This window comes from Mizuhopecten yessoensis, unplaced genomic scaffold (genome assembly GCF_002113885.1).
Source record: "Mizuhopecten yessoensis strain PY_sf001 unplaced genomic scaffold, ASM211388v2 scaffold9417, whole genome shotgun sequence".
Lineage (NCBI taxonomy): Eukaryota > Metazoa > Mollusca > Bivalvia > Pectinida > Pectinidae > Mizuhopecten > Mizuhopecten yessoensis.
Genome location: NW_018408037.1, coordinates 50,218 through 76,008, shown reverse-complemented (window position 1 = coordinate 76,008; position 25,791 = coordinate 50,218). Strand labels below are relative to the sequence as shown.

General features: G+C 34.6%; 1 protein-coding gene across 2 annotated transcripts in view; it reads right to left on the bottom strand.

The window, feature by feature from the left end:
- LOC110458055 (tyrosine-protein phosphatase 10D-like) overlaps positions 1-25,791 on the bottom strand; it is a 32,622-nt gene that overhangs the window by 4,859 nt on the left and 1,972 nt on the right. For both annotated transcript variants that reach the window (XM_021509604.1, XM_021509605.1), the window contains exons 2-18: positions 20,988-21,312; positions 16,808-17,074; positions 13,180-13,464; positions 12,642-12,857; positions 11,787-11,876; positions 11,358-11,560; positions 10,544-10,718; positions 9,215-9,391; positions 8,557-8,673; positions 4,221-4,378; positions 2,942-3,052; positions 2,379-2,454; positions 1,966-2,068; positions 1,579-1,656; positions 1,373-1,454; positions 982-1,072; positions 345-409 (exon numbers count right to left, since the gene is read on the bottom strand). In XM_021509604.1, the coding sequence (XP_021365279.1) occupies positions 345-409; positions 982-1,072; positions 1,373-1,454; positions 1,579-1,656; positions 1,966-2,068; positions 2,379-2,454; positions 2,942-3,052; positions 4,221-4,378; positions 8,557-8,673; positions 9,215-9,391; positions 10,544-10,718; positions 11,358-11,560; positions 11,787-11,876; positions 12,642-12,857; positions 13,180-13,464; positions 16,808-17,074; positions 20,988-21,312 (2,619 nt within the window). The remainder of the gene's footprint in view (positions 1-344; positions 410-981; positions 1,073-1,372; positions 1,455-1,578; positions 1,657-1,965; positions 2,069-2,378; positions 2,455-2,941; positions 3,053-4,220; positions 4,379-8,556; positions 8,674-9,214; positions 9,392-10,543; positions 10,719-11,357; positions 11,561-11,786; positions 11,877-12,641; positions 12,858-13,179; positions 13,465-16,807; positions 17,075-20,987; positions 21,313-25,791) is intronic.

The following is a 25,791-nucleotide window of genomic DNA, read 5'->3' as shown; positions in this document are numbered from 1 at the left end:
TCAGACAAACTATAGACTTGTTTTTGTGCACTAAAGTAGTATCGTAATATTGCAAATGAATACGTTAGCCCATTGAGGAATTCATGAACAAACAAAATGGAAATCTGTACATTGTGCACAATTTTGCCCAACACTTTGAATGCGAAGACCGCTTAAATAAAATAAATGCTAAAATGATACGTTAACAGCATGGAATTTGATCAAGTTCTATTCTTTAAACACATCTGCAGAAAACGATTTTCAGTTTTAGCAGCCGAGCTGAAAGTTTTGCAATAGGATTAGTAAAATTCATATTAAACATGTCAGATTTTATATACATGTTTCAATAATCTATGCATACTTACGGGAATGTAATTTGCATTGATATAATCATTTCCACCGCCGCATAATTTAACTCTAGACCGATCGTCTGAAAATAATTAAGCAACGTTTGATTAAACTGAAGGTGTTCGTATCGTTCATCGTTTGTCAATGACATATAACAAGAAACTGAAGTTCGAACAGGGTAACATTAGATATTGATATTTTATCAATATCAAAGTATTCTACACATACAAAAGTGAAAAGTCCAATCCTCATGTTTTCATATCAATCTTTTCAAGAAGTGAGCGCACCAAAACGATATGTGTTCGTTGTAACTAAAATTAATATTTGTGTAAGATAGAGGTTAAATATACACCTGACTTTATCCTATAATTCTCACACATGCAGGCATAAGACAATTTATGATATAGCCAGTCACTTATAGCCTCCGTTTCATATTATTATAATAAATAATACATACGTTTATATCATAATTAAAATGAACTATTATACAATTAGTATATTAGTATTAGTATATAATAATGTACATTCAGAGGAACAAACGTATACAGTGACTGGCACTCTTTGATCAGAAAGCATATTGAGAGAACTAAGTTATATGTACATGAAATAATTTTCTGCAATACATGTTTTATTCCATAGGCAGTGGTTACTCACATGGAAGTATGTTGTTGTAGCGATTTTTGGGGGTATTTATCGGAAGTGTGGCTATGTCAGTTGGATATCTCTCAGTCAGTAAGTTCAGGTCCTAGAATAGATGGAGGCGTTGGTGAAATATGTATAACTATGTATTTACAACACTTCAATAACAGCACACTAGTGTGATTTAATCCCTTTTCTGTTGTTTTATGTATAGATGCATACACATGTGCATGTTTAAGCAAATTATTCATACCTTTCGTCAATATTCCTGTAGAAAATTAAATTTGAATTTACTGAAACGTAGTAGATATTTAACATACTTTAGAACGAGACATTTGTACATGACGTTCACATGACGAATTCAGTAAAGAAAAAAACATGTCAAAAACTGAAAAGAAAAACGTACGCTCCATTCCAGCAGAAGCAATCGGCCACTGTCGTTCTTCATTCGGTCAACCAGCTGTTTAACGTTTCGCAAAATAAACGGTCTATCAAATAGAAAGACAAATGACAAATTTGATATATTCGTGATAAGCATATTTCTCGACTATATTTCCCCAATAATCCGATACGTATAGATTATTTGTTCATCCTAAGTTTCATCGAACTTACCTTTTTTTTCTAATGTGACGGCTGGCACCTGATGTTACTCTCCTAGGTGAAATAGTACGTGATTGACCTAGACAGGGACTGTATGGAACAATAATGATATAATAAACAGTCATAGGTATAATGCATTGGCTTTAGTTGAATCTAACACAATGCAATATCAACTTTATGGTGTAATGAAGTGGTTATTAACCTTTAAGGAAATAAAGAAAAACATTAATTAAAAAGCAATATGAAGAAACCCTTTTAATCTATCAAAATGAAGCTGATTATTAACATAATGGAAAGAGGCGTAACATTCATACATCTGGTGATTTTTTTTCTACTTAGAAATCAGTTCCTGTAGTAATGCCCGTGTTCCAATTACGAACCTCTTTTAAATCAACTTACTACATATTCCATTTGTACAGCAATCCAAGCAGGGTTGTAATAACTATGATACATGTCAGCACCAGTATAATTACACCAGCTGTCACAGCGCCAGACATTCCGGCTGCAATTAGTTTCCATTTACTGTATATCACATATGATATCGTGATACATAATAAGAAAAGAAATATTTATAAATTATTGTTTATTCTTGAGATTTAATTTTCCAATCAAGTCAGATATACTTCATCGTGAATGTTGGATCCATCATGATCACTATACATTCCATATAGTAAACATGTTATCGCCACGTATATGGAATGCACAGTTTCAATTGACTTGAAGTCAAAAGTTAATCAACTTTGTTAACACAATATTTGTAAAAAAAAAAAAAAAAAAAAAAAAAAAAAAAACAACATTTAAAGTAACCTCACGTGAACACATTGGTATTTGTATTGTGACAGTTCTTTTGTCTGACTTAAGTTTGTGGTCCGCTATGATGGACATCACCTATTAAAAATAAATGAATGACTTAAGTCAAATAAAGAAAAATACAATTTATTGATTGCTTTTGCTTGATTGGTTGCTATTGAAGACAAAGGTTTTTTTGTCACGTAATGTGTGGTATGCTTTAACAAACCTCCTATACAATGATATATTTTAACAGCACAGCAACCTGTCACCTTAATATATACAACGATATCATTTGTTAACGCTGCTTTAAGCATTGCAGGTTTTATGTTCTTAGTAATGACAGCTTCATTAGAACGTTGAGTGGTCAGTTTTGTGCCGAATGATTTTTACCCTACAAACACTGTATGGCTTCACTCGTAGGATCATTGACATCGTCAATGTTGGTGGTAATTCAGCATTAAAAGGGTAGAAATGAGTGGTCTGGAAAATATATTGTTTACAATAAAATGAAATATTGTAAAAGATAGACCCAATATTTATTAACAAACTTAACAGAATTTATAGTACATAGGCTTGTACTTACAGACACGGTGAAAATCTTCCTCGTGCTCCCTGCTTTGGCAAATAAGACAGTGTACTGTGTTTCCGTATCTTCGTATACATTCGAAATTGTCGTTGAAGTAGGCTTGCTCATCTGCAGTACAGTTATATATTTATATATATATATATATATAATATCGCAAACTCATGATAGGGAAAATAAGAGTAGTATTGCTCAATAAAAAAATAATGGTTCTGTGAACAAATAACACTTACCAAATTGAATGGGGTAAACGGAGGAGTATATGAAAACATCTTCATAAAAATCATATTCCTTTCGACCTAAATACCTTCAATCCATTTCGATTTGAAATAGCATCATATCATCATACATACCTAACGATAATTGTGTCATAATAAGCTAATTTAATATAACCATATCTAAATATTCCTAACAATTTTTGTTTTGTAATCTTCGTATTCAACACATTTATCTTAAGATGAATGTAATATCCGTATTTGAATATAATCATAAATAATTACATCATATTCCTTTCAACCTAAATACTTTCAAACCCTTTCAATTTGAAATAGCATCATATCATCATACATACCTAACGATAATTGTGTCATAATAAGCTAATTTAATATAACCATAGCTAAATGTTACTAACATTTTTTGTTTTGTTATCTTCTTATTCAACACATTTATCTTAAGATGAATGTAATATCCGTATTTGAATATAATCATAAGTACTTAACGATGTTAAGAAATAATCATATATACCTAACGATGATTATTTTGTAATCACCTTATTTAATATCAATGTACTAACCCTACCGTTGATTTGTATTCACCTTCTTTAATTTAAATATCACTATACATATCTTACTCTGATCGTGTTGTCGTCACCTCGTTAAAATCATTATATATGCTGAACAATGATTGTATAATGCTTAGTTGTTAGGGCATTCTTGCCATACATTTATTTAGATAATTGTGAAGTAATGTTCTGATCCGATGATATCACTAAACATACGTGATGATGATTGGGAAGTGATGATTTGATGATATCACTATACATACGTGATGATAATTGGAAAGTGATGATCCGATGATATCACTATACATACGTGATGATGATTGGGAAGTGATGATTTGATGATATCACTATACATACGTGATGATGATTGGGAAGTGATGATCCGATGATATCACTATACATACGTGATGATGATTGGAAATTGATGATCCGATGATATCACTATACATACGTGATGATGATTGGGAAGTGATGATCCGATGATATCACTATACATACGTGATGGTGATTGGGAAGTGATGATTTGATGACATATTTTGATATCAGTCCATGACGTTCTTTTCTCTGTGGTTCTGTCCATTTTACACCATACACATCCTCTGTACAGTCATCTCCACTCTGTTTCTCCACAGCAAGGTTTCGTACACTCCCAGGACCTTATCAAGGGTATGCAGTAAGTGCAATATGTAATCATTTTTGATGATATCAAATAAGAGTGTTTAACTGTTATTTGCATATGACACTAAATTGTGAATTCAAGCATATCACGTGTTAACGGATTTTTTACTCAGTACACTATTTTTTATTTCGGACCCCAAAACTTTAAAGTAGGCCATTTAATGTAACGTATACATTCTATGTTTACCACCACAACGTGAACACGTTCGACAACCCAGAACTGAAATTGTAACCATAACTATCTCAGCCACCTAGAATTTGTGTACTCAAAAAAACAGTAGTTGTACAATAACTGAGCATTCTGTGTATAAAACAATGTAAGAACAACATCAACCTGAAGAACTCGAGCTATGCACACTGTAATTGTTCCGACAACTCAGAGGCTATAAGAGACATTATGAGCCCATAAAACAAAGATTTATCTCTTGTCTGAAGAACAAACTGTTCCTTATGAATCATTCACAGAACAGCGACTAAAGTTGACTCAATAGAACTTGTGTAAACGCTGGGCAAATCAGAGGTGAAAGCAACTACATTTGTGTCTTAAATACAAAACCAAACAAATCATTGGTCGGACATGAAGTCTAATCCCTAATTTGCAATCCCATTAAGTAAATACATTTGTTCCCTCAGTATCCACCTGATGAATACAAAGTTGACTTAATATAACCCAACCTTCGACCGTAATCCTGAATCCGATTTGTTTCTGTTTTTATCCGAAGCTGAATTTATTGATGAGCATATTAGGACAAAAACTTCATCGACCGATACAATACCCTCCAGTGCTTAAAATCCAATACCTTCCAGAGCTTGAAATCAAGCTCGACAATTTTTCTCCAGCGCTCGACTTATTATTTCGGGCGCTTTACTTAGACTTTACGTATGAATCGCTTCATAATAGTATTTTATTGGAATCGTGATAGCAGAGGAGTTGTACGGAAACGTAAATGAACCTCTCATTCTTGTAATTAATGTCAATTAATGTCAATTAAACGAAACAACGTATGTCGACAATGTATGTTAGTTCTATCATTTGAAACCTGGTGGTTTGTGGAACTATATACTATTTCTTCTTTTTATTCCCAAATAAATATGATGTATTTACCATTTGTTCCCTCCTTTTTGCATCTCAGTCTTAAATGCTTTTTGTAGAATATTTGATTAATCTGTTTGTTTTCAAGGGAGGAAATTACTTATCTGTAATTTATTTCTAAATTCTTTTTATTCTGAAAAACAAATTGACATAATGCCCCCTTTTCGACTTTAGAACGGAGGGCATGTTAAGATAATAAAAAAGTATACAACGCCAAATATTCAAAAAAGAAAAAGGCCAGAAAGGATAAATACTAACCAACAGTAACTAGAAGGATCCAACAGTTCATAGTACGTACTAATATATACTGCATAGGTGGAAATTTGGATAGGATTTGATATAATGACCTCCCTGACTTTCAATAGTCTCAGTTATTTCAAACGGGTGGAAGACCTGTCCCTAACTGAAAGATTCTATTCAAGTTTACCAAAATTTTGTTTGTAATTTCCATAATTAATCCCCTTTAATAATACACCTTATCCGGTTGTATATTGTGGTATGTTTTTCAACAAAATAAAAAAAACAAAGTTTACATCTAATAAGATGTTGGTGGTCATTGGTGTTCAAGTCTCAAAGGTCAAAGATCACATTTAACAACCATTTCCTGATCGCGAAGTTGGGTATACATTTGTGAGCCGCTGCTTACGATAGTACTCTGTTTTCACTCGAACTGCAAGCAAACAATCGTACGATAACTTTAAAAAAATCAAAATGAGCCGTTTTTGATTTTGTTGGTCAATCTATGCAATGATGAAACGTTCGTCAATGTCTATGCATTGTAATGTCAATTCATGTCCTTCCGTTATAATGCAGCTTGGTTTGTATCTCTGAATTTGTGAAACGTTAACAAAATGTCTGTTACGTTTAGTCAAAAAAACATCAAGGTCCATACGCAACTTCTGAAGCCCGGATTATGATATCGAGGGAGCAAGAATACGACGTCAAGGGAGAGAGATTAGTGCTACTCGGTTGCCGTCGTATTTGCGCGTTATTGCTTTTACCAACCTTAGGTCAAGAAGGTCGAGAGAGGTCGAGAGAGGTCGATTACGAGATTTGTTATTTTCCACAAGCCAGCAGTCATGCAGAAGTGAACATGATCGAAATGTGTACCACAATGTGAAATGAAAGCCTATGCAATATTGTTCCCCTGTGTAATCATATACAGAATACAGGCTGTATCAGAATGATAAGTTCCCCTGCGGACTATTTAATGGCATTATATTCAGCCCGTTTTTACGTTGTTGTGGAAATAACAAAATAATTGTTGAATACCGACACCCTCATTGCAGTCAAAGTTTTTAACAAACCTTTGTTTAGGATATTTAAATCACGAATAATACATATATTTTGCAGAGAGAAAGGGTAAGACACATTTGCGATTTGACAGTAGAGTAGCTGGATAGTGTTGAGCATCAATTGAAAACGGCATTTTGTGTATCTTTTTCATTTTGTTTTGACTGATTATCGAGTTATATCTTTAAATTGTCGCCGGGTGCTGTAGGCATACATTTCACAATATAAAAAAATAATATGTACACAAGTCATAATGTCCTTTACAAGTTCGAAGTATTCCCCATAAAAGTAAGATACGTTCCCCGACGGAATCGACTTAACTGGTAGTGTCTGATGTGATACATGTAACATGATCCTATTTTAATTTGATTATTATATCATACCTTAAGCACAACATTCTTTCTTTTCCTCTAAAGAACGTAAATGGAGTGAGTAGAGAGGGTAACATATCACATTCGCTGTCACAGTTGAAACACTGATTTTCTCTCAGGTCAATATTTTAGTGTGGCTTTCAAACCTCATAATATGACGTCGTTGTACTATGACGTCAACATTTTATGGAAGTACCTAATAACGTTTTCTCAAGGCGTCAGGCGAAACTCTAATTATTTCATTAAAACACACATTTGCATTACAAATAAAAATAATATTAACCCTAATCGATTTTAGAAAATGAATATGTACAGTTCAATGTAGTTTCGAAATATATTATGCAACTATTTGCGGTGTTCTTATTTGTGCGTACAATTCTAACTTGTTATGTACAATACAGACAGATTGGATGGCGAGATAATAAATCAAGCGCTCGAGATAATATGACGAGAGTGCGAGATGATGAGTCGAGCGCTGGAGATAATATGACGAGCGCTGGAGATAATATGTCGATCGCTGGAGATAATATGTCGATCGCTCGAGATAATATTTCGAGCGCTCGAGATGATAAGTTAAGCGCCCAAGATAATATGTTGATCGTTAGAGGTGATATGTCGAGCGCTCGACATAATAAGTCCTAAATGTACCACCGTAATATGTCTGTTATGATCATTAGAGTGCTTGTAGATTTGTTGTTACTACCCGAGTCACCGATGTATTACATTACTTAAGTTCAACTTGGAGATATACATAACGGGTGTCGTCGAAGAAGCAGAAGACGCTTTCCCTTCCGGAACACCTAGTCTAATTATACTCTTTCAATGGTCTTTATCTTCCTTTGTTCGTATTTAACCCCGTTTTATAGATTTGAGTTCAATTTATGATTTTGTTGACACTTCGGTAATCTTTTGTTGTTTTGAGAGTTGATGGATTTGCATTGAAATATATCTGCTAAGAAAACGATATGTGAGACAATATGCAAAATCACTATTTCCTTCAACAATTTCGTTTTGAGGTTATAATATATATCTGAGGTTAACAAATTTTGTTTTTTATCTTTTTAACTTAACTCACCAAAATAGTAGTGAACCCAACAATACGTATTTGTCTAGCAATGCTTTTCTGATAAAAGAGATTTTCCTCAAAATCTATTTTTAAGTTTGGTCCATTTTTTGTTTTCATTATTACTTATTTCAGAGTATAACGGTATTGACATGACTGATATTGTCCACGTTTAGCATAAGGGATGTTTTCAAAAGGAACAGGTTAATAAAACTAGACAATTAATTCGTCAAAACAGTAGGCTATCACTGCAGTGTTAATACAAAGTGTAACGGATGATTCCAGTGGTGTCGCGTTGACTTGATCAAATCTTATGAATGAAATATGAATACATACGGGAAGGCGAGGTAGTTATCGTCTCACTGGAACTCGACCATGCAGAAGAAACTGCCGTTTTGGCAATAACAACAAAGCTGTATTTCCAGTATGCCTTTAACTGAGAGGCTTTACAACCTGAAAATATAATGCGCTTAGTTTATAATTTAACTTCGCATTTTTCGCCTTCTATAATGAGGGCGAATTTATCATGACTGCCAATATAAGTACACAGAACAACGCATATATAACAAATGAAGGCCGAATTAATTACTGACCGATCGTTTCCTGGTATAAAAAAAATATAAGTTATTGCAAATCGGAGGATTCGTCACATAACGAAAGATATCACAATCGCATTTTTGATCGCAAAGAACAGCCATTGCTCTGCCCATCAATTCAACCTGCAGAAACAGGCTCATACTTATTGGTTGAATCAACATACTTTTTTGTTCTCATTGCATATCTTATCAGATATCAGGAATTGGCAATAATGACAACACCATAACTACGAATATAGTATATTGGCAAGGCTAATTACAGTTGTGTATTCATCTATTTCAGAAACGTGCAAATAGAAATGATACAAGAGAGATCCTACGCTCGGCCTGTGATTATTGAAGTCGAGATATACAATGCATATATTTCTTATTTTTATACAGAGTGTATTAATACATACTGGTACTTGGCAGTAGCTGAGCTTCTGAGCATGTTTGGATCTCCGATCTAGATAATATCTCATCTGTTATGTACAAGCTGAAATTTGTAGGTCCGGTTCGGCGGCCGTATGCCCAGGAAACGGTCACTTCATTAGACCCGATGTTACTTATGTTGACTTTGTCCGGGGTATGGGGTTCTAAACGTGTATTATTTAAAAAAAAGGACTATGAAAATGCATGTTATTTTTTATGCTATTATGCATTCACGAAATATGTAATGAACCGCACCATACAAGGACAAACATTAGACAATTGAAAAAGAATTCAAAGAAAAATTGACAAGATGATTTAACACATTATACAGTCATCAGATAGCTTAATATACATGCTATTTTCCCGTTAGTCATATGTGGTAATATCACTATATACATATAACTCATTTTGTAATATTTGAAACTACCAGTTTGTTTTGGGGGTTTTATTTGATTTTGTAAAAACTTTTTTTATTTTGATTAAAATGAAACAAATTATTTCAACGTATATTTATCACTCTTGTTGGACAAGATGTTAGCACGCGGAGGGTCTAAATGTAGGAGGAAACCGGAAACCCACGTGGTCGGGCAGGTGACCCCATACCTTTTCACGTCCGATCGGGGAATCGAACCACGGCCGCCTTGGTGAAAGGCAAGTGCGCTATCCACTGCACCTACCGACCACCCAATTTTTTGACACAAACGATGAATTATTATCAACACTTAGTTTAATCAAGAAGGCAGAAATAATACAATGACAGTTAATTTATTCATTACGAGTTTACTATAGCATGGACAATTTACCTTACGTTGCCTGTCAAAATGAAGTTTATCATTTCATAGACATCGTACTAAAGTCTTAGACATTTTACTTTTAAAATGACGATAGTAATACAGAACCCATTAGTGTTTTAATTTTGTCACTAGAATTCAACCTCAGACTTCACATAAAAAGTGGTGTAACTGTATTGTCAATACAATACTCTTCTTTTTCGAAATATGCAATGTGGCCTTTTAATTTTTCTAGCTTAAAAGCAAGTTGTAAGGCTAGGTCAACACTACGCTGATAAGAGCATGTAATTAGCACTGCCTCCTATTACGGCTGAGCAAGACTCAGCAGCTAATAACATGTAATTAACACTATACCGCATATTAGGCTAGAGCAAGACTCAGTTGCTAACTTCATGTAAATGACACTATACCGTTTAGGAGGCTTGAGCAAGACTCAGCTGCTAATAAGTACATGTGATTTAAACTATACTTCCTATTAGGCTAGACCAAGACTAAGCTGCTATTTACATGTAATTAACACTATACCTCCTATGTTGGTTGTAACGTTTTCAGACCTCTGTGGACCGGCGCCTACATTGTTATGTGCCCGCACTGTCAGCATGTACTCCGTAAACGGTAGTAAACCCCGAACAACAAACTCCAAAGAAGCATCATAGTATACAGTGGTACACGAACGGTCCTCGTACGTTCCATTGTGTCCCTGTGTGGAAGTAAAAACATCTTAGAAATAGCAATAGGTCACTGGTGTGCATCTCAAATTACTGAGTATATATAAATATATAAGAATAATAATTATGGACACTCAGTGTTGAGCGACGGGGCTTTTGGTCGGCAAAATCTAAATGGGCAAGTCAAAATGATTACAACTTACAAATGAAATTTTACTTCATTTTTTGATGAGACGGATGCATGTTACGTTATCATTTCAAAAGGTTCACAAAACAACCTTACAGATCATTTCAAATGAAATTGCTGTTCTCTGTGATCCATAATATATCACTATGCACTAGTATATATATTCTTATAGATTCAAAATAGCAGCTGTCTCGAAATTTTCACATATTTAGTCAGTTACTGACCGTAAAAATAACCCTATAGGGTTCATAAGATAAAAAGCGGAGGGCGAGAGCCAATTTTTCAAATGTATTACAGCGAAAACCAAGTCTGAAACAGAATCTGATCAAATAATATAATGCGTCCATTCATAAAAAATAAAGGATCAAGTCCCCAAGTCAGGGTTAGTTTAAGTGTTGATGTTTACCGTACAAACTGCGGAATTCTATAACGTTGATATTTAGTAAGCATCTGTGTCTTGGTTAATGATTGTATAACGTCTCACCTGGATTTGTAATGACTGCACTCTGCTGCAATCAAAGTCGGCAGTGAGGTTCATGACTATCGCTTGACTTCGTTGTGAGGTAGAGGATATTCTTAGGACGTAGCCAGTTATTTCACCATTCGGTTTAGAAGGCCGGTCAAATCGCACGTGTACAGATGATTCATTTTTGTTTACAGTCCGAATATTTTGAATATTTCCAGGAGCTTAAAACATAAAACAATTCTTTCCCTAAATAAAAAGGAAGCATTTATATATATGTACATGTTTTGTTTCTATTGCTTGAAAATCCTTTGACACGCAATAAAGAGAACTGTAATATGCTTGATACAGAATGGAACTGAAGAACCCTCAACTGTGCTTTTCTCTCATGGAGGAGAGGATATCCAGTTTTGTGTTATGTTTCTGAAACAAGGAAAAGTAGCACCTCACCCGATTCTGCTGTTCTGAACATGGTAGTGAAGTTGTCCTCACTAGTGAAGTCACGATTTTTAGTAAATATCTTCAAGATGTACATTGCGCCTGTGGATAAAAAGAGTATTTATGATGTAAGTATGTAAAAGGCATCGGGGATGACGTGACGTTTTTTCGCCTAAACAAATAGCCAGGTCAATATGTTGTACAGACTGTTTTCTACATCCATGAGCAAAGACTTAGTATCATGCATATACCAATCCTGTACCTGAGGTTATCTCTTCTTTTGTTATAGAATGAGCACAGAGGATATGGTGTTTTTTGGTTGTCCTTAAAATATATGTACAATCTATTTCCGGAGGCTGTGTGCCGGGAGGAACAGTTTGTCTTATACCAATATATACCAGGTCTGTGCAATATCGGATTGTGTTAAATATGTAACCTCCCCATTGATATTTGTAGACACGAACTAATGGGAAAACCAGAAAATAGAACCATCATCCCGCCATATTCTGTGATTGTTCTTCTACTGATACAGCTCAGACAATCTTTGAAAAGTAATATTCAAAACCACATGTCATATATATACTTGTTCACTATCGCCTGGAGTAATTTAATAGGATTTAATAGGATTCAATAGAATATTAATAATGTTTTACCGATCGATAATGAACAAATGGAGAGATCGAACTCGAATACTTCATTTTTGTGGAATGATGTGGAAGGTTTCCACGATTTCAGTGATTTATTTGAGCAGTTATTCAAACATTTAAATAGTGTTGATGCTATAATAAAATTAGATTTTTCGATGTGACGTTACATCTATTCGTAAATTTATGACAATAGCATATTGTGCTAATGGATTGGACCTACCTGGAACAAGGTTATCGATGGTCAGGTTTGTCTGTTTAACGGAAATGTTTCTTTTGAGGTATACTTCAAACTCTTCGTCATCGTAGATTCTGAACAAAACTGTAGCTTCATAATATATGGTCGAACATTCCACATCGCTGTCTGGTTCAATGGCGAGACGGACGCTTGTGGTTTGTATTGATGGTAGTATGGTCACGTTTTTAGGGGGATCTGGAACTGTTAGCAAAAACAATTCACATTTAGTAAGGCTATCTTAAAGAGCTTTGTTTATACTTTAAAAAAATGTAAGTTTTTCCTTTGAGTAAGTTTCATACATCACATTTACCCAACAGAACCATTTTCAGCAGTGTTTGAATATGAGATTGACACAATGATCAGCAGATTGTATGAAAGGTAAGATTACATTACTTATTTCATAAACTTATTTTATAAACTTATTTGAATATCAACATTTGTATAAAAAATCTTCAATGTTTGATATTATGTAATTCAAAGACATCAGTGCGTGCTATGTTTACAGTGTATAGCAAACACCTACCGATGTCGTTTGTGGTGATACTAGTGATGTTTCTGGTATCGCTTGTTACGTTACCACTCACTGCCGTAATGCTCAACCGGTACTTGCGTCCATGCTTCAGCCCGGTCACCGACACGTTTGCTATGTTGGACAGGAATTTTTCAGTAGAGACTCCGGTTGGACAAAGAGGTGTCATATGAATCTGGTATTCGTCAACATGTCCATCAGATTTGTTCCATAGGATAGTTGCATTTGGTGTGTTATATCCTCCGACAGGGATTATTAAAGTACCTGGCATCGCTGGTTCTGAAAAAGGGGGATTTTAAATGTTTGGATATTTGACGGCAAAGTTTCAAAACGCAAAAAATCACCATAAGTAAGAATAGAATTTGTTAAACAGGGATCTGGCCGCCATGTGAACGCGCGCTGCTGTTTAGAGTTCGAGCAACACATTGATCTTCACCATGCCCGAGTTAGACGAATAAAGGAAGGTCATTCGTGGCTTGGTGCAAACATGTGGCTATAGTTGAGAAGACATGTCAAACACTTTAAGGAAAGAATTAGCAACACAAACAATTTACAAACACTGCAGTATAAATAACATTACTTGATAAAATTACATTCGGAGTAAACTTGTACTGTATCCTGATAGTCTTCTTATATTTGAAAAGAAAATGACGATGACTGCCTTACAAAAACATCCGAAACTGGAGACTATTTTTCCAAAGATCGCGAACTGAAAACGTTGGGCTTTTTTCAAGTTTATTCAACTTTGCCTTATATATCAACAGTTTCATAATCTAACCGCAAAAACGGTTTTGAAATTTGGAATTTTGATTTTCAAACATTTCCTTAAAACATTACAAGAAAAAAGGAAAAGCATTTATAGATTTTAGATACTTTAAGACATTTTAAATTTGGATAAACAAACGGTATTTAAAGTTTGTGGTCAAAAAGTAAAAGAAAACCTTAATATGGACGAAAAGAAAACGTTTTAGAATTTAAAATTGTTAAGTGTATCATAGACCAATAGACGTCATTATATTGCCGTTACGAAGTTTGTGTTATGCAAGATAAACGTAAAACATACAGGTGACTTCCCCTTTATAATTACATACAGGTGACTTCCCCTTTACAATTACATACAGTTGACTTCCCCTTAACAACTACATACAGTTGACGTCCCCTTTACAATTACATACAGTTGACTTCCCCTTTACAATTACATACAGTTGACTTCCCCTTAACAACTACATACAGTTGACGTCCCCTTTACAATTACATACAGTTGACTTCCCCTTTACAATTACATACAGGTGACTTCCTCTTTACAATTACATACAGTTGACTTTCCCTTTACAATTACATAAGTTGACTTCCCCTTTACAATTACATACAGTTGACTTTCCCTTTACAATTACATACAGTTGACTTCCCCTTAAAAACTACATACAGTTGACTTCCCCTTTAGAATAACATACAGTTGACTTCCCCTTTACAATTACATACAGTTGACTTTCCCTTTACAATTACATACAGGTGACTTCCCCTTTAGAATAGCATACAGTTGACTTCCCCTTTACAATTACATACAGGTGACTTCCCATTTACAATTACATACAGATGACTTCCCCTTTACAATTTCATACAGTTGATGTCCCCTTTACAACTACATACAGGCGACTTCCCCTTTACAATTACATACAGGTGACTTCCCCTTTACAATTACATACAGTTGACTTCCCATTTACAATTACATACAGTTGACTTCCACTTTACAATTACATACAGGTGACTTCCTCTTTACAATTACATACAGTTGACTTTCCCTTTACAATTACATACAGGTGACTTCCCCTTTAGAATAGCATACAGTTGACTTCCCCTTTACAATTACATACAGATGACTCACCCTTTACAATTACATACAGGTGACTTCCCCTTGACTATTACATACAGGTGACTTCCCCTTTACAACTACATACAGATGACTTCCCCTTTACAATTTCATACAGTTGATGTCCCCTTTACAATTACATACAGGCGACTTCCCCTTTACAATTACATACAGGTGACTTCCCCTTTACAATTACATACAGATGACTCACCCTTTACAACTACATACAGGTGACTTACCCTTTAAAATGACATACAGTTGACTTCCCCTTTACAATTACATACAGTTGACTTCCCCTTTACAATTACATACAGTTGACTTCCCCTTTACAATTACATACAGTTGACTTCCCCTTTACAATTACATACAGGTGACTTCCCCTTTACAATTACATACAGGTGACTTCCCCTTTACAATTACATACAGGTGACTTCCCCTTTACAATTACATACAGGTGACTTCCCCTTTACAATTACATACAGGTGACTTCCCCTTTACAATTACATACAGGTGACTTCCCCTTTACAATTACATACAGGTGACTTCCCCTTTACAATTACATACAGGTGACTTCCCCTTTACAATTACATACAGGTGACTTCCCCTTTACAATTACATACAGGTGACTTCCCCTTTACAATTACATACAGGTGACTTCCCATTTACAATTACATACAGATGACTCACCCTTTACAATTACATACAGGTGACTTACCCTTTACAATTACATACAGGTGACTTCCCCTTCACAATAGCTTACAGGTGACTTCCCCTTTACAATTACATACAGGTGACTTCCCATTTACAATTACATACAGATGACTCACCCTTTATAATTACATACAGGTGACTTCCCCTTTACAATTACATACAGATGACTCACCCTTTACAGTTACATACAGGTGACTTCCCCTTCACAATAACATACAGGTGACTTCCCCTTTACAATTACATACAGGTTACTTCTCCTTTACAATTACATACAGGTGACTTCCCCTTTACAATTACATACATGTGACTTCCCCTTTACAATTACATACAGATGACTTTCCCTTTACAATTTCATACAGTTGACTTCCCCTTTACAATAACATACAGATGACTTCCCCTTTACAATTTGGTGATCATTTCAGTAAACCAAAAATGTAATTACACTGCATCACACGACGGGTGAGAATAGCAAGCTTTTGAATGTCGTTTTTTTAAACTAAATAAACTTCTTATTGTTTTGGTTCAGTTTACAAATACATTTTGTAGTATGTTTGATCACTTCCAGCGCTTGTGATTGTAGTTACAGAATGAACTATGGAGCCAGTGCTCTAGTCAGAACCCTAGTCTAGGACAGTTACATTTCCCTGCGTGAATAGATAGAAATTAATCTCTTTCATGAAGATCAAACCAAGCGCCATTACTTGTTGTAGGAATATTAGCTTGGCGTTCGACAAGAATATTTATGAACACTGTCAAAGTTAGGTCCATTTTATAAACACATTTTAGTTCATGTTATGAGTTGTTTCGTTGAACAAATATTCGCCAGTTAAATCCTTAATACAGGTTGATTATGACTGAGTATTTTTCATGTCTACAACGTTTGTTAGACAGACAGATAGATGAAAAACACATTAAACATTAATTCCAATCTATAATTCAATGATGATACACTTGAAAGAACAATGAGTATTATAAGTATATGCTCTACAAAATAAATCCTTCACTGAACTGATTTTAAATAAAGATACAAATGATACTTACTAAATGCTGTAAATACACTTGCAGCAGACAACGTAATCGGTTCACCATTGAGAACCGGAGTGATTGTTATACTGATTCTCTGTCCAGGAACTGATGAACTTCGAGAGAGAAAGGTCAGGTTAGTATCGTCCATGGATGTGTTTCCAGAGATATTTGTTATTAAGTTGGAGTGAATTTTGCCCGGAGACAAATATTTGTAGGCCCATGTCACATTGAGTTGGGTCTTAGTTGCTGCTAATGTTATATTCGTTGGTGCCAAATCAGTCTCTGAAAATTGAAAAGAAAAGTCATGTTCATGGCAAAATTGAAATTTAATTATTCTGAACATATTTTCTACCGAATCAAATAGAATTGTGCCAACGTTCCGAGCTACATGTATATGCCACTTAACGCTCCTTCCCACTTAAGAGTTTCTTAACAAAATTTTCAAATACATGTAAAACGATATTTAACAAGTATGATATTCTTGTACTTGAATTTCTAAATCATCAAAAATCAACACACAGATGCTAAAAATGAAATCGCATCTTAAAATATATATACATAAAACAAATAAAAGCATGAGAGTGTCGTTTACTATGTAACAAAACACAGGGGAAAGACATTCAGACAAGTTTGAATGAAACGGGGGTTATGTCTTAAAATATATATAACAAAAAACTCGAATTTAAACACAGCTTATGGTATGAATATAGCAAACGGGTGTAGCTTAAGTGCTCATTTTTTAGAATGTAAAGACATTTTAAAAACTTTTTCTAAAACACATTTACATGTTTACATTTTTTTCAAAGATTTTCCGGTTGAGGTATTTTACTTAAATAAAATACGTCAGCAAATTAGAGCGGGAAGTAGCTCAATTTATAGATTGTTTACAATTATTTTTCCATATGTTTCAGATTAAATTAACGTGTACATGTAGTTATGTTCTTTTAACTTTGTAATCATTACAAAATACTTGTGTATCTTACCAAGAGAGCGCCAAACAGTGATTGATGAAGTCACGTGCGTTGGCATCTTCCATGGCATAGGTTTGCACAAGTCAAATATTTTAGTTATTATAAAAACAAATATCGAAATTGCACTGAATATAGATGTAAGGATTGAACCATGTTGCGTTGAGGTTTATGAAGTATAAGCCCCAACGACACTTCCACACAACAGGGTTCAGTTCTGAAATAACTTTTTAAATAGAAAACATTGATCACAATGAATGCCATCTTACAGTACATAAATATATATATATACATATAAGACCAGAAAATATAAGGAAATAATAATACAACGGAACATTTGATGTTCTTTGTACATTTCTAAAACAATTTTAGTGTTAGTTTTAACTGACAGGTTTTCACTTCGAGGGGTTTGTACATTTATGTCAACAACATCCAGATTCAAAGCATCAATAATAAAACCTAGATTACTTCTATGTATTCATAGAGAAGACATATAAAAACGAAATAGCAAACATGCTCACAAGGATGTCCGCAAAAAAAGAAAAACTCTTTACTATGTATACGATTTATGAAGGTACACTAAACCTCTGTTCAAATTCCCTACAAACACTTATCAAATGACAAAATATATAAAATATTTTGCAAACTGGTGACTTTTAAAAAGGGTAATTTTCTTTGTGATTCTTTATGGCAAATGGCAAAATTTTAACGAGTGACAGTCTAACAGAGTGTAAAACGCTTATCTGGTCTAAGTAGCCCTGTTTCTCTTTGACTTAAAAAATGAATGCATACATTTTACTTTAATGCCATCAATTCTTGTTCAAACGCTCAAATAAATAAGTGATACCCCTTGGCATTGTAAAATCTCTTTTCAAATAATTTCGTTCCGATGACCTGAGTGAGGACGTACGATTCTATATCCAGCATTTGAGAAATATAATAGCAAGCTTAAAGACAATAATCAAGCGAATACAAATCGAATAGCTGGTACCCTAGCTACCAACAAGATGTATATAGGATGAGAGATTGACTTCAGAGTATGCTTCCTTCTTCCAGCACCTCATAAATAAAGGATATTGCATGAGTTTCCATTTCATATGAGATTTATGAAACGAGTCTAAGAATTTCATCCATTTCATATGAAATGAAAACGAGTGTAAGATCCTTTATATCACATAATCAAGATTTGTGGCATTTATTCGTGGAAAACGACAATTTTCATGCAACCTTGAAATGTAAAAAGCCGCCATTTTTACGCCAGTGCGTAAGTTTGTAACGTCATGTACTTGTCCTAGGCGTGACGTCACAATTGATACAAACAATCACAGGGCTGAAAGGTCATATAACATGTGTTAATATGCAAAAAGATATGCCATGGGTATATTCACTGGATAACGCACTACATTAGGTGATAAATAGACTTACGTTTACTGCAGTAGAAACAATGTAGCTTATATAAATAAGATGTTTTCTGAAAGATATACGCTTATTTCTTTGCTTTGCGTACTTGCTAAGATAATCCTTTTTATGCTTTTATCATAAGTAGTATTTCAGTGAATGAGTCAATAGCATGAAGTACTACTAATGCATCATAATGTCGCCTAACGAACGATGGAAATGGGAAATGGATTGAAGTGATATAAACTGCAATGCATTCTGGAAGAGATTGAAAGTCATATCTTAATTAAGTTTGTTGATGATCTTGTATTTATAGAAGTTGAATAAAATTTAAAATGGCGTGAAAAGAAATCTTGAAAAGGAACGAACACTTAAAAGCGTTCCGAAAACACTACTGGAAAACTGTACAAGTGTTGGATGAAATAATTCATAGGTGCAAGGGTCAAAAAAGGAAGAGTTAGATGAAGGCAGGGCCATTTATATCAAACTATACCTCTAGGTTAACTCCCTTTAACTCCACCAATAAAGAGAAGATCAGTCGTGAATCTATTTTGTATGATCAGTAACTCTTTCTGACGAAGTCGCAGTCGCATACCATTTCCTTTTTTTTTTTTTTTTTTTTTTTTTTTTTTTTTTTTTTTTTTTTTTTTTTTTTTTTTTTTTTTTTTTTTTTTTTTTTTTTTTTTTTTTTTTTTTTTTTTTTTTTTTTTTTTTTTTTTTTTTTTTTTTTTTTTTTTTTTTTTTTTTTTTTTTTTTTTTTTTTTTTTTTTTTTTTTTTTTTTTTTTTTTTTTTTTTTTTTTTTTTTTTTTTTTTTTTTTTTTTTTTTTTTTTTTTTTTTTTTTTTTTTTTTTTTTTTTTTTTTTTTTTTTTTTTTTTTTTTTTTTTTTTTTTTTTTTTTTTTTTTTTTTTTTTTTTTTTTTTTTTTTTTTTTTTTTTTTTTTTTTTTTTTTTTTTTTTTTTTTTTTTTTTTTTTTTTTTTTTTTTTTTTTTTTTTTTTTTTTTTTTTTTTTTTTTTTTTTTTTTTTTTTTTTTTTTTTTTTTTTTTTTTTTTTTTTTTTTTTTTTTTTTTTTTTTTTTTTTTTTTTTTTTTTTTTTTTTTTTTTTTTGTATAATCATTTAATAACCCAGGCATGCATACGTCTTACGTGGGTTGTCTGTGGATGGGCTGCCCCAGCTACAACCCACAATACATGAAACACTCTCTATTTTTTCTTTTTTCGCAAATCAACACTTGTTCATTTTTTTCTCTCTCACATTTCACAACCTCATACTGTTATTTCTTCTTTTTTACCTCACTTTTTTATACTCTCGTTCAAAAACCCCCTCACACGGGGTTAACAAAAAAATAATAACACTGAAATTTTGTCCGGTTTCCGGGTTCCTTAGTTATGTGTTTTCATGTATTTCCGCTGATTGTTGTGCACAGGGTGTGCGAAGGATTACAGAATGATTAAAAGTGGGAATTATTATATATTTAAATGACTGTGAAAGCTATTAATATATTTCCAATGCCTCAGTTATATTGTTGTTCATGTTGTGTGACCCTGTTATGTTCAGTATTTCTAACTCAATGTCCCAAAACATGACAAGGACAAATTCAGGCAATAATATGGGGGGACAAATTGACAGCTGGGCGTTCGTAGGTGTAGGTATACCTCAGTGGTAGTGAACGGACGACAGACAGATGCAGTACGCTAATAAATGTTCCTCCGATAAAACCAGTATGAAACTAATAAATGAATAACTTGACTAGGCATGCCTTTTATTAATACCATCTTGTTGATGATCTTTTCAGTCTGCATATTTAAACAATACACAAAGTATTTACCTTTTACACACGTGAGATTCCTCGTTGAGATGAATGCGTCAGGACACACACAAACGGTTTCTTTAGAAGTTTGGTTATCTGGACTGGACTTGAATGTGTAATTACACTGGACCTGCGTGTCAAGTGTAACTTCCGGTGTTGATCCCATTGACGTATTTGGCAAATCTGTCATTGACGGCGAAAGTGTCGTTGAAGATGGCGTTGTTGTTGATATGGGTTGCGTGATTGATTCTGGCGTTTGAGGTAGTTCCTGTGATGTAAACAACGATGAAGAAGGAAGCGTGACATTATCTGATGTTGGGTCCTGGCATAACACTGAGAAGGCCTGAAAAGGAAACACAATTTGAGTCTCCGAGTTTGATACAATAAAATACAGAAATGGAATAGAATATTCAAATCTTAATTAATTGAACACGAGGACGATCCTCTGCACTTCCAGTTTAACTTCTGTAAACATCAAACTCACTTCGCTTTATCTGTTATTCCACTTGTTTACTAAATATATACTCTTTATAAACCTACAACTATGCAAACTCCCGTGCCTTAGCCCGCCCAAACAAAATGAATTTTGTTTGAAATTCAAAATATAGTTGCCGAATGTAAAAGAGAAACCCACCTCCCTAAGCTCAGCAACGCTGAATCTATTGTTTCCATCTGAATGCGAAACATTGACAGGTTGATTATGAAGTTTTCTTTAAATTAAACAATTATAAAAGCTGAATTGCATATGGTTGGCACCAGACCACTTCTAGGTTCCAATTTTCAGGACACAGCCTGTGCATTGCGCCATAGTCGCTCGCACACAAGGCTTTGGCGCAAAAATAAAACAAAGACAACGCTTCAAAACTGTTGGACCCCACTCCCCGATATCTAAGTTCATGGAGAAGCCTGTTGAATTTTCCTACCCCATAACTCCAAAACCAACCAGCATCCCCCGTCTGCAGGATCCAAACTTACGATAATGTGGGCACTAGCTCGACTGTGACATATGACTTTCAACCACTAGTCCAACTGCTTACGAAACAAACTACGAGTTAATAGGCAGACAATGAAGTAAAGCCAGGTCGAGAGTGTCGGATTTATAGAATGTAATACACAGATTGTATGTATAACGCCAACGGACACAATAAACTCAATAACTTAACAAATCACTACAAAGATTAAACGAAAAACACCAGTTCAAAAAGAAGAACATGTATTTGTGTTTTTTTTAATATCAATAGATTCGGTAAAACCACTAAAGTGCTTGTTAATTACATGCAATCAGGCATTGATCCCTTGAGAATGGTGGTACATGGTATAACCTGATATACCTGAAATATTCTACGGCGAACATGTGAAACTATTTCAAATAAGATTGTTACAAAATAATACCACGAAAATGAATAATTGGCACATTTCGTTTTTTAAATTGATTATAAATAAAATATAATGGCTGAATAATATGGAGGGGCATGAAGAACATCAAGAGCATCAACAACAGAAGCAAAAAAACAATTACCAACAAGACCAAGAACAAGCAAAAAGCAACAAGAACAAGTATAAGAACTACAAAATCAGGAATATAACAAAACTTGAAAAGCAGCAAAAGCGGTATGTCAAAACCTTAGGGAAGTACAATTGTAAGTTTAAATTAATCATAAGAAACAGTTAACACGTCCCAAATGTTTTTTGGGCGACACGATGATGCATGTAATATCAACTAAGGGAATGTTTACCCCAAAACATTTTGGGCGTAATTACTAACACAAGCAATATAAATAAAAGCTGTAAATTATTTGTTGTATTTATCTGTGTAATTTGATGAAGTAATAACTGTTTGTACATGTACTAATACACATTTGTGTTATGGGCGCATATCACAGCTCGGTGTTAACTAACATGGTACAACAGGACTTCCTGCTAAAGAGGTTGGTTCCCGGTATTATTTTTATAACCATTGTCGTTAATTTTGCATTAATGTTGCTGTATCATCTTCATTTATTTTATAAAACGTTGTTAGTGAAACCGCGACAAGTTTATTATCGTTAGTCTATGCAGTTTCCGGGAGTCGTCCGACCATCATTTAAATCTTTAGCATGTGTAATCCCCTCCTAGGTCATATTACAAGAAACTTCCCGTGTGATCCTGCATATGTCCGGAAACTAATATCAAGAAAACAGAAATATATAAACAAAGCATTGCCTAAACGGTACGCGCATTAAGTTTCAAGGCAAGGACAAATACATGCGAGGCGTTTTGAGTGTACGTGTGACAACACGATTGGTAATCAATAAAAAATAAAAAATAAAACATGTGACAACACGATGGGTCGTCAATAAACAAGTGTGACAACACGTAGGTCGACAATAAACAAGTGTGACAACACGAGAGTAAGCAATAAAAAATAAAAAATAAAACATGTGACAACACGTTGGGTCGTCAAAAAACAAGTGTGACAACACGATTGGTAAGCTATAAAAAATAAAAAATAAAACATGTGACAACACGTTGGGTCGTCAAAAAACAAGTGTGACAACACGATTGGTCGTCAATTAACAGGTGAGACAACACGATGGGTCGTCCATAAACAAGTGTGACAAAACGATTGGTCGTCAATTAACAGGTGAGACAACACGATGGGTCGTCCATAAACAAGTGTGACAACACGATTGGTCGTCAATTAACAGGTGTGACAACACGTAGGTCGACAATAAACAAGTATGCCAATACGCAGAGTCATCAATAGATAGGTGTGACAACACGAAGGATAGTCAAGAAAATAGTTTGACAACACGAAGGGTCGTCAATAAACAGGTGGGACAACACGAAGGGTCATCAATAGACAATTGTGACAACACGAAGGGCATCGATTAACAAGTGTGACAACACGATTGGTAATCAATAAAAAATAAAAAATAAAACATGTGACAACACGACGGGTCGTCAATAAACAGGTGGGACAACACGAAGGGTCATCAATAGACAATTGTGACAACACGAAGGGCATCGATTAACAAGTGTGACAAAACGATTGGTCGTCAATTAACAGGTGAGACAACACGATGGGTCGTAAATAAACAAGTGTGACAAAACGATTGGTCGTCAATTAACAGGTGAGACAACACGATGGGTCGACAATAAACAAGTATGCCAATACGCAGAGTCATCAATAGATAGGTGTGACAACCCGAAGAGTCATCAATAGTTAAGTGTGACAACAAAAAGAGTCATCAATAGATAGGAGGGACAACACGAAGGGTCATCAATAACCAGGTGTGACAACACGATGGGTCGTCCATAAACAAGTGTGACAAAACGATTGGTCGTCAATTAACAGGTGAGACAACACGATGGGTCGTAAATAAACAAGTGTGACAACACGATTGGTAAGCTATAAAAAATAAAAAATAAAACATGTGACAACACGTTGGGTCGTCAAAAAACAAGTGTGACAACACGAAGGATAGTCAAGAAAATAGTTTGACAACACGATGGGTCGTCCATAAACAAGTGTGACAACACGAAGAGTCATCAATAGATAGGAGTGACAACACGAAGGGTCATCAATAGACAAATGTGACAACACGAAGGGTCGTCAATAAACAGGTGTGACAACACGATGGGTCATGAATAGACAAATGTGACAACACGAAGATCATCAATTAACAAGTGTGACAAAACGATTGGTCGTCAATTAACAGGTGTGACAACACAATGGGTCGTCAATAAACAGGTGTGACAACACGACTGGTCGTCAATTTAGAAGTGTGACGACACGATGGGCCGTCAATAAACAAGTGTGACAACACGTAGGTCAACAATAGATAAGTGTGACAACACGAAAGGTCATCAATAGACAAATGTGACAACACGAAGGGTCGTCAATAGACAAATTTGACAACACGAAGGGTCATCAATAGTTAAGTGTGACAACACGAAGGGTCGTCAATAGACAAATTTGACAACACGAAGGATCGTCAATAAACAGGTGTGACAACACGATGGGTCGTCAATAGACAAATTTGACAACACGAAGGGTCATCAATAAACAGGTGTGACAACACGACTGGTCGTCAATTTAGAAGTGCGACGACACGATGGGTCGTCAATAAACAAATGTGACAACACGAAGGATAGTCAATAAACAAGTTTGCCAACACGATGGGTCGACAATAAACAAGTGTGACAACAGGGGGTTATCAAAAAAGTGTGACAACACGAGAGGTAGTCGATTAATAAGTGTGACAATACGATAGTTCAACAATAAACTGGTGTGACAACACGAAGGGTCATCAATAAACAAGTGTGACAACACAATGGGTAGTCAATAAACAAGTGTGACAACACGAAGGGTCATCAATAGACAAGTGTGACAACACAAAGGGTAGTCAATTAAAACGTGTGACACCACGACAGGTCATCAATAAACAAGGGTGACAACACGAGAGGTAGTCAATTAACAAGTGTGACAGCACAATGGGTCGTCAATATAAAAGTGTGACAACACGAAGGATAGTCAAGAAAATAGTTTGACAACACGAAGGGTATTCCATCACAAATGTGACAACACGAGGAGTTTTAATCAAACAACGGTTTAATAACACGAGAGGTTGTCAGTAAATAAGTATGACAACATGCGCGTACGATGGGTTAACAACAACAAGCGTGACACTACGAGGGGTAGTCAATATATGTGTAACAACACGAGGAATAGTCTATGTACGTCTTACAACACAAGGAGTAGTCACTTTACTTATGACAACACGATAGGTTGTCAATAAATAAGTGAGATAAGTTTCTCGTAATGCACCCTGCACCCCCC